Here is a 10,295-nt window from a genome sequence, read left to right on the forward strand (position 1 = left end):
AGGTCACTGCCAGTTGGTTCCTTTGCCACCGTAGACAAAACCGCACTGGACAGCTGGTGCTTCGCGTACATTTTTTATTATAAAATACTCTCGGCTTACTAGCTTCTTCGGATTCCACGGCTTTTCGTTGGTCTTGGAAAGCGCCTGCCGCATTTGTAGTACACCCATTCGTAATGCAAAATAGTGTTGGTGCTTCGATTACTGGATGAAAGCACAAATATCACAAAGTTATCCTTCATGTATTCATTTAAGGCCTTCTCAAATGCCGTGAAAGATGAAAACGATAAACCCACGAAATTCTCAACGAAATCCACTTCTGAAGCCATAGCAGAAGAAGTTCAGAGCTGAATGTGCGCCAATAATTTTCAAAATAGATCGATTAAAACAAATTGCAAAAAATGACAGTAAATGGGGGCGGTTTTTATTTCACGCACATATGCAAAGAAGTCCAACATTGTGACGTTAAGGTTTTTATTTCACCCGCAGGGGTTTTACAGAAAAATGCATTTTGCGTCTAGCCGCTGGGAGCTGGAGTTAACAAAGAAAAATGCATTTTGCGTCTAGCCGCTGGGAGCTGAGAGTTAACAAAAACACGATATTAAATCGACCGCGGTCAAACAAGCCACATAAACTTAGACCAAATGAGCGGGCGCCCGCTGGATTTGAAATGCTGTCCTCTGAGAAAGTGAAGCTTTTTGGAATGCCGTCAAACAGAGTACTCTTTCGTGGTGCTGTTTAACGCACAGGTAACCCGAGAAAACTCGGAGATGCACCTTGCCGACCAGGTTGCACCCATGACCTCAGGAATCCAAACATGCGTACGTTCATTCCAAACCCTTGAACAACGGCAAATCAATGCGCCCAAAGATAACAGTGCAAGAGTCACTAGCGGCGTCTATCAAAACTTTCGAACCTAAGGGGAAAGGGTGTGTCCTTCAAGGACGCATAGCTCGCCTGAACCGAAATCCTAAGATGCAGAACCCGTGAAAACAGGCAGCAGCTCTCGGAACCACCAAAACAAGAAGCACACAAGTTACAATCGGGAGCTCCTTTGAATTCCAAAACTCGGAACCGGCATAAGACTATTAAATCACTAGCTTCTCTGGTGGCAGTAACCTCTTTCCCACACTGATGCGCAGCGGCGATGGTATCAACGTGCTTGGCCGAAAATGGCTGACTCAAAATTCTGGAGGGCACTTTGAGTGGCATTTTAGTTGAATGTTCCCACTGAATCCACTCATGCACCTTGTTGTGATGCACAGTGCACTCAAGTTATGCTATGTGAAGCAATTCTGTGCTTCCTGGCGTGGTCTACCGCTGCCCATAAATTCCGTAGGAGGACGGCCGTTTCCTCGTGCACAACCTTATGCGACTCTTCATCAGCTAGCGCTTCAGGCGTTCTTTGTTGACAGGCCATCTTAATGCCCCATGGCCTCCTTGGTGGAGTTCCAGCGGGGTACGTATACAATTTGCATAGGTTATAAGCAAAATCGTCCAGTAGAGCGCTTGGATTCAACATGTTGTCGAACCCACCAGATACAGTGCACGTCAACTGTCACCCCTGCTGCAATTGTTCGTCACCAGTGGAAGACATTTCAGTAATAAAGTGTAAATTTTTTCTTAACTGGGACACTGACTACTGTGTGCTGGTGTTCGAATTCGTCTGCTTATCAACCAGGAACCAGGACCCTCAAACGTACTTTCGAAAATGCTACCAAACAGCCATCTCAAAAATGAGTATATTCCTTGACCGACCTAAACAGGGACCTGCTCCAATGGACATACAAAACTATTTTCGTGAACATTCACAGGTCCAAGGCGGCTCTCCATTCTAAAGCCGGCACACACTCCAAGAGAACAAATCTATGCAGAAGGATTCACCATGCACTCGGGACGAGGCTTCAACTTTTTTCAAAAAGATAAGTAGAGGGAACACTCAAGGTGATCTGTCATTACGTAAAATGCAAAGCCGCTGTAGATCGGCAAGCCACCAATGGAACAACCGAAAATCGGCCGTGATAATGGACCTCGCGCGTAAAAAAATCGCGTGGATCACAACTCAAGAAAGAACCCAGACACTTGCTCCTTGAAAGATATAATTATGGAATCCACGGATGACCACCTAGTGTTATCTGGAGCCACCAGTGGGCAACTCAGAGACCTGCCTTTTGCTCAGCAGCCTCGCCACATCCAGTCTTGTCAGGACGTGACTATGAACAGCTTCCAACCGTCTTAGTCTTCACAAGGAGTATATTCGTCAACCCTTTCGCAAAGAAAATCCTCTCTGTTCGTTCGAGTCAGACGGAGTCTATCTAAGAATTTCGTGTAGGAACTTGCTTACAATGGAGAAGCATTTTGACCTGGTTTTTCGTCGGTCGTCCGGCGAAGACAAACTTTCCCCTGCTTGTCGCGCTAACTAACAAAACTGGTGAGAAATTATCCCTTGGTATCTACTGGTCTGTTAACATCGCTAGAACGCAGCGCAGTGGGGTGGCCAAAGTGGTACCGGCACGGACATGTAAGATGGTTTTGAATTTCGTAGCGCACCCTTTTGCTGGTCAACAGTTTTCCTTATTCCCGGTAATTTGTTCGTGGAATCATCTGCGCCTAACGTTTGCTCGCTATCCATACAGTTTACGTGTCCTCTAGGTCGTAAGGGGTGTGCTACGCCCTATTTTAGATTTTTACCCCAGATGAATGAACGCCGCTGATCGACAGGAACGAAACTGACCAGAAGAGCCTCAATCCGGGGTGTCATTCCGTGATACAGCCCATTGAATGGAGGCGGAGCTCATTATCCGCACAATGCTCTTATCTGCAGAGCTTTTGCGAGTAGAACGAAACATTTTCACCAAAATGTGCATTTTGTTGTGTATGTTCTCAAATTAAGAATCATTCTAATATACTCTCATTATTATGCAGCTTACCGAATTTCACTGCCCACTGGGGTGATCGTAACACTGGCAGAAGAAGTTTGGTGGAATAAGTTCCTAGCACTGCTGATGGCGCGGAAGGCCTATACGGGTATCAAAAGAGTTGAGCCACACCCTGAAGTCAAGTGCCTACCTCTTTTAGTCGAACAGGGACACGTCGTATCTTTCGAAAATTCATTTCCATTGTGCGAATACTGAGCGCCACTGAGGCGAACGGCAAAACGAAGTTCCGAAGTTCCGCTCTTGATCAGTGGTGAAGAATAGTTAATTCACTTATCTTTGGCATGCAAATCAGAAGTTCAAGCGATATGGGACCTTTCCTATTGGGCGCAAGATCTCCGGGTTCGCGAACATATGTGCACATGACCCACCAGTAAACTGGTCGTATACCGCGTATCAATCCCACACTTTACCCTGTTGACCTTGACCCGGGGGCGTGCGCTTGAATGTGCCGGTCTCGTGTTACGACTGACCGCGTTTCCGTATAGTGAATGATGATGAGGTGGCCACCCCTTTTATATCAGATCGTCAGATGAGTTGAAAAAAGTCAAATAATCATAAGATGACCTGAAAGAGATATTTCACAGTGAAACGATCACTGCTAGTTTGCAGTTACTATGGCGAAGACGCAAAAATATAGGTATTTCGCAGGTAGTTTGACGATGTAATCGGGTTCGGTATTTCTGGTTAAGTCTTCACTTCTAGTAAAACTGTAGGCAGTAGACACTACTGTCTACAGCTGCACAAGGATATATCACGGTGTATGCTGAGCCAGGAATGTTTACAGTCGATATACCTGCGAAATACGGCGAACAGAAAGCTACGCTGGGCCAATTTTGCTCTTGTTTAACCAAACGCGATAGATTGTATTCTCTGAATGTTAAAATAAGTGTTTCTGAATGACTTTCACGTAGTTATGAGTGCTTTTGTTTGTCCACAAAGCGCCGTTTTCCGAATAAGAACTCATGCTGCAATTGGTTCACTGCCAAGTGGATCCAAATTGAAAGTGTTTTCAGAGCCTATTCATGGTTGTCCAACGCTCTTAACCATTGTACTTATTAGACGTTCCTTGGAGTCTTCTGTGAACCTACACTTATAAGGGGTTCACTGCGCTCTTCCCTAAAATAGCGCGTTGGATCGACCAACGGATTGAAATTTTTTATGGCCTCTTTATAATCTTAATATGGCTTCTATGTGGGTTAGAGAAAGTGTACCTGTGAGATGGTGTGCCTTTCAGTTGCACACCGAGGCCAACGAATGGCATGGATATCTTAGAATTCTAAATTGTTTTAGGATGTGTGGTCGAGAGCAGTTAAGTTATCAATGCGTTTAGGATACAAATTCGTTTCCTCTTCCCAAATAGCGCATAGTAGTAGGCACAACCTCAATATCAGATTCACCCAGCATATTTAATCTGCCAAATAGGTTAGTGGGGGGAATCTTTGGCTTCAGCTTGTCCGAATAAGCAAAATTGGACCGCCCAAGGGCAGATACTTCTGTGGCAGCACTGACTTAATCAGTTAGACTAACCGTACGATTACTGCACACCTCACATACATCATATTTCCAGACCCAAACCTGCTAACTTGTCGATTTTGTGGCATATAGCTATAATTGAAAGTCTCTGAAGGAGCACATTGGTACGCGCATATGGATGTTCCATGCAGCCATGAACGGGGAATAACACCTGAGTTTAATTGCACCCTATAGCTAGAAATTTTGCGGCGCAGTAATTTTTGCAATCGGGATATGAATTGCATTCACCTGTCACTCTTTGCGTTTCTCTCAATTTGTATTTGGCCTTTTTGTTACTCACAGTTGATTAAGGTGTGGAGTTGATCCATGGTCTAATAATGCCAAAAACATAAAGGAAACTACCCACAAGGTTGCAGAAAACTCTTCGACAGCGACCTTGTGAGTAGTTTTCTTTATGAAAATATACTGCGATATCTCGAATATCGTGCCAACTGAAACATGAGGCGGCCTTTGTGTAGCACATTCAGTTGTAGAACATCAAAAACGAGAGATTCAGCTGAATCTCTCGTGAAAGTCAAATTGATTTGCAAATGATTGTATTTCTGGGATACTAAAAACAGTTCATCACCCATGAAAGCGAGCTACCTTTTACAAACTGAAGTCACTTGTGATTAGACACATGTATATCCTATGAACCTGGGAAAACAGTTCGGAGGATGTTCAGAGCCGTGCTGCTCTGGAGGAAATGAAGATGAAGAATCATCCGAATTTTTGGGGAATTCTAACCTAGTTGGGGTGACTATAAGTCAAGAAGTGGCGCGTTTTCCGTATCTCGATAGTTTTGTAGGCTCTGGTTATAGTGTGACGGATGAAGTTAATGTACAAATCACAGGCTTGGGTCACTTTAGCTAATTTGAAACTTATGGTGTCAAGACGACATCCTCCTGAATCTCAGGGGACATGTATGCTAGCCAACAGTACGGGTTGTTTTATTGCATGAGGAACTAACTTATCTTCAGGTCTTTGACAACCGTTGTCCTGGAACCATAGTTTGTGTTGGTTGGTGCCGGTAAACCTGCTTCGAATCCATAGATGTCTCAAATTAACAAACAAGATCCGAGCTTTGAAGATTCGTGCATTTCATGTGCCATGGTTGGTGCCGGTAAACCTGCTTCGAATCCATAGATGTCTCAAATTAACAAACAAGATCCGAGCTTTGAAGATTCGTGCATTCACCTCATGTGCCACACTACAATCGGAGTTTATACGGTTCGCGAAAAACGTAAAACGCTACACAACTTCAAGTACTTTGAATATCCCACGGCGTTTGTCTCATTATCTCGCCCGTTACGAAATTGAATGGGAATGGAGGAAATAGGAATACTTGACGGACACCATCCTGTTTACGGGGACTTTTGAAGAGCTCTCCGGATACTCACAAGCACCTGAAAGTCTGAGAATACAAACTTCGTATGCGTTCTTTGCTGCGCAGTTGTGTCAAGAAGGGAAGAACGGTCAACTGAATCGAGTCCGCCTTGGAAGTCCAGGAGTACTGAAATGGTTGGTTGTTTATGCGTGTGCCGTTCTAGCGCCTGAAGTATGGTAAATATTTGATCTACACCTACGTCTACATCTACCCATCAGACTGAATTCCTGCTGGNAGAATGAATCAGTATTTTGCAGGCTACTATGGGGTTACGAAAGTCATGTGACAACAAGATTTTCGTTACAACTATGGTCAACCTGATCCTCCCATGATTACTGCGCTACCACGAGGGTCTCTTTCTTCCCAGTCGTCGTGGACAGTCTCCATTTTTCAGATGCATGCAAACGGTTAGGAGAAATGGTGACTGTGGTCTTCATCTCTATCTCTGAGCAACCTGGGTGAGAGTTCATCCTGATCAGGAGCTCAGTGGCACGTGGGAGGACACACTCAATCATGAACCTTCGGCGTCATACTGGGTTTTCTGTTCACTACCAAGATTGTTACTTCGGTTTTAGGATCCAAATTAGAGTCAGCAGTTGGCCAGGAGAATTGTTCAAATATCTAGGTTCGGCGGTCGAGGCGTTCTTTATTCAAGATGATCATTTTGATCCTTCATGGGTGTTTTTCACAGGCAGTTCCCGGATCAGCTGGAATAACCTCCGGGCATCCCAGGGGTTCTTGTCCTCTTTCAGTTTCTTAGTCATTCGCGTCCATTAGGCTCTATGGTTTGTGCTTACTCTCACTTTCACTTGACGTCTGCTAATTCCTCGGTCCCGATTATGTTCTGCCTGATATCCACTGTTTGAACGACCATGGTAGTGCCGTGCCACAGGCAACGGTGCCGCGATCTCGTTCCAGCACGACTTTACATCCAACGATGAAGCAGTTTTTAAAGTCTAGAAGACTTTTCTGATGAATTCGCCAACTTTCAGGACTTGGCAGTCCCTCACTTGCTAAACGATCGGTCCAAATCGTATGGAGTCCTGTGAAACGAAGAGAGAGTCTACTCCGGACGAGGGCCTGGTCGGAATCCACAAATGTGTTTCAGAAGCAGCGGTAGTCATTTGTTGATCCGCACCATAGGTAACAGATGGCAATGTGATCGATTTGGGTCCATGGCTTCCATGCTACTGGAGGACACCTCGTAGCCAGACGATTTTGGTTCCTTCGGAAGTTAGCGCTGCATATAAGCAGGCCATAGTCAGCACATAGCTGACGCACTCGCTCGCCATTATTCGTAAGTACCGAGCTCACTGCATGTCAATCGCCTAGTTGAGTCTCAGATGCGCTAAGTCTGCCCACAACGGTAGCTGAGCGTTTAGGTTACCGCAGCAAGGCATTCATGGTGTCGTAAAACTTCTGTTTGATAGTGTCAGCTACGGTCGGTTAGAACGTAAGTAGACATAACAAACAGACAGCGATCAACCTCCCGCTTGTGACATCTCGTCAAGAACGTTGCCAGACGTACCGCACAGAGGCGAGTATCAATTAGTATCCAGTGAAGCAAAGATCCTTACGCCCACGGACTTAGGATGATACCAAACTCGACACATCCCGCTGCAACGACCTCTAGATCGCTAGAGTTGCGCAATCGGAATCAAGTGGAGAGTGACGGGGTAGGTAGCTCAACCACTGTGCCCGCATAGTGAATTATTGTTTCTGATACACAGCACACACCGATGGCAGGTGACCCCGGTGCCAGCGCAAGAGCTGCTTGTCGTCCTGTTTGCTACAGAGTGCAAGCAATAAAAACAGCCAGGTAGTCGGGGCTTGAAGAATGATTTCGAGATGTCTGAGGTTGTCAAGGGCCGGTTGGCTGGAAAACATGGCTGCCCGAACCGATGCAAGACGAATGGGGTCGTCAGTCTCAACTGATGGACTCACAAGCAGAGAGCCTATAATGGAATGGAGAGAGGAGGAAGGCAAAGTACATCAAAGAGGAGAAAGAGATCAGCAGCAACATGTTTTCACTTACCCACCCTGTTGTACGAAACAAGTAAGGCCACCCGGTAAATAACACCAAGACCGGCGGCATAGCATGAGATTTTTGGCAATTGTGGGTGCTTCGGTTTTACGTGGGCTTGGATGCTTCTAGGGCGCCCACATCTAAACAAAAGGACGATTAGGGTCCTCAGCCCATGCTTTTGACTCAAATGGCTGACCACAAGGCTTTGATGTTTGGCTGGAAGTGCGCGTGCATTGCTATTTTGAAAGGATAAATCGCCAGGTATGTTCTAACTCCCAACATGAAGGGCCAGGAGACTGTATTAGCCGAAATTCTAGCCATTATCCAACCTGGTATAAGAGATTCTGCGAGTGGCTCACGAAAAACCGCAACATAACTTAGTGGGTCACGGAAACATACAAACCGTCACATCACGGTCAGATCCAATCTGTTCATTTCGGGGTAGTTTTGTCAGGTATTGCGCATGTTGGATCATCGTTTACCGAAGGAAGCACTGTTTTCCATTCTCAATTCAACGTCGCTAGTGGAGGATTGGGTAACCTCTGACCTGACAGAGGGATGTGAAGGCGATTACGAAAATTCTGGTTGTCAGTACGACTAGCCTTCCAGGATGGGGCTCATGTGCATGGAAGTGCAGTCACCTCTGAATGGTTGTAGAAGGCTGGCATGTCGTTCCATCTCCATCATCTTCATAATAAAGTTTTCGAATAAATTACTGTCGTTAGCACCATTGACAGCAACACCAGATGTGAACAGTGAGGTTTCACTGTGATACAGCCTTGTCAGTTTGTTTGAACAAGGCCTTATGATGGAAAGAAAAAAGAGATGGGGACCTAGGACCGGGCTTCCGCAAACGTTCACGGAAGTTACTACTTTAACGCTCAATAAGACAATCTGGATAAAAGCTTGCAACATGGACGCCGCTGATATCTGCTAGCTGTCATGTCTTTCAGTATCTCCAACCAAGCACTCGGAGGTCACATGAATTTCATCCTGGGATGCGAACAGCGTCAACAACACCTAAACCTTTTTCAACTTCCTTCTGCTGTCTCAAGTTCCGTTCACCTATAAGTATCAGCCACTCCGAGTCAGGAACGGAAAACAGCCCTCGTAACGCATGGCCCATCTACCTTAGCTTGCAGTATCCGATGCATTTTTCGGGTGAAATACCATCTACTTCACCAAAAAACCGTTTCCTTATAACCTTATTTTGAATTACTTGGTTTTAGCGGACTCCATGTCTCTGAGGATGAGAGATTATGATATATTCCGCCAAACGGACCAAGTTTAGCTGCCATTCAACAACACATCCGCATAGCAATCCTTTGGGACCCATCAATATGCTATTTTAATACTGCTAGTGGTGCAAATCAGTAAAGGCAGTTCTGGCCTTTAAGATTCGCCGTTAATTTCGCCCTTCACACTAACATAAGAGCCGATGCAACTTCTGGTGTACGTTGTATTCCATAGTTTCCATTGTCACTCCTTGAATACCCAGAAACCTGTTCAACGCCCTGCAGTTTGCACCTGAGGGACACGAAGCACATGTCGGGTCAGCGTTTCCTGCTATTTTTCAAAATTGATAGCAATGTTGTCTGCATATTCCAGGTTGCTGTGTTTTGCAGACTAGTGCTTGACCTCGGGATCCTGGTTGACACGGAGAAATCTGAACATCGGCGTTTTTGGAGATCCTTAATTCACTCAGCTAATCTGATCTAATGGTGGAATTACGCAAAAATGGAGAGAGGTGACACCCTTGCCGGACATCGCTGTTTATAGGCTCTCCAGACAAAATCACGTGCCCACAGCATATGAATGCAAGCGTTGCATGATATTCACGAAATTTCGGGACATATCCTGTTGCGAAAGTGTCTTGAAAAGTGCAAGCCGATCGCTAGATTTGGATGCACTCTTGAAGTCAAGAAAGACGGATATTTTTGGATGCCTTTGCGCATGCCATTACTATAGCACCTGACGGATTGTGAAAATGTGACACCTCATCGGCTGGAATCCTGTTTGCCGTCATCCGATCCTGTCTTCGTGAGCTTTCGTAAGAAGACGTTTAACAGCGATGCAGAGAATCTGGTTATATCGGGAGTCCAGCTAATTTGTATGTCATTATCAAACTCACTGTGCTCACACTTTTCGAAAACAAGTCAGGACTATCGACTCATCTAATTTAGTTTGGTAGATCTCTTTGGGTCTAATAGAGGCAAACAATTTAGACATACACTGACTGAGCAATCCACGCCCATCTTCAAACAGAGCAGGTGGGGGTTTCATCAGGACCAACAGTTCAGTTACGCTTATGGGGCAAAAGTCACTCGTTTATTTCTGAAGCCATTTGGGGGAATCCGAATGAGAGACTTCAATTGGCCAGTTGAATTAATGCTGAAGGTACTCAACTCAACGATTCAAGCGTTATCCTTTGGAA

General features: G+C 45.3%; 1 protein-coding gene across 1 annotated transcript in view; it reads left to right on the forward strand.

Annotated features, from left to right (window-relative positions):
- The window catches only part of T265_01142 (hypothetical protein), a gene marked incomplete at both ends in the record, with an annotated part of 14,489 nt that extends 14,141 nt beyond the window's left edge, over positions 1–348 (forward strand). The window contains one exon of the mRNA XM_009165103.1: positions 253–348. Coding sequence (XP_009163367.1) covers positions 253–348 — 96 coding nt within the window. The remainder of the gene's footprint in view (positions 1–252) is intronic.
- Positions 349–10,295: the final 9,947 nt, after the last annotated feature.

Source organism: Opisthorchis viverrini (genome assembly GCF_000715545.1).
Source record: "Opisthorchis viverrini unplaced genomic scaffold opera_v5_12, whole genome shotgun sequence".
Lineage (NCBI taxonomy): Eukaryota > Metazoa > Platyhelminthes > Trematoda > Opisthorchiida > Opisthorchiidae > Opisthorchis > Opisthorchis viverrini.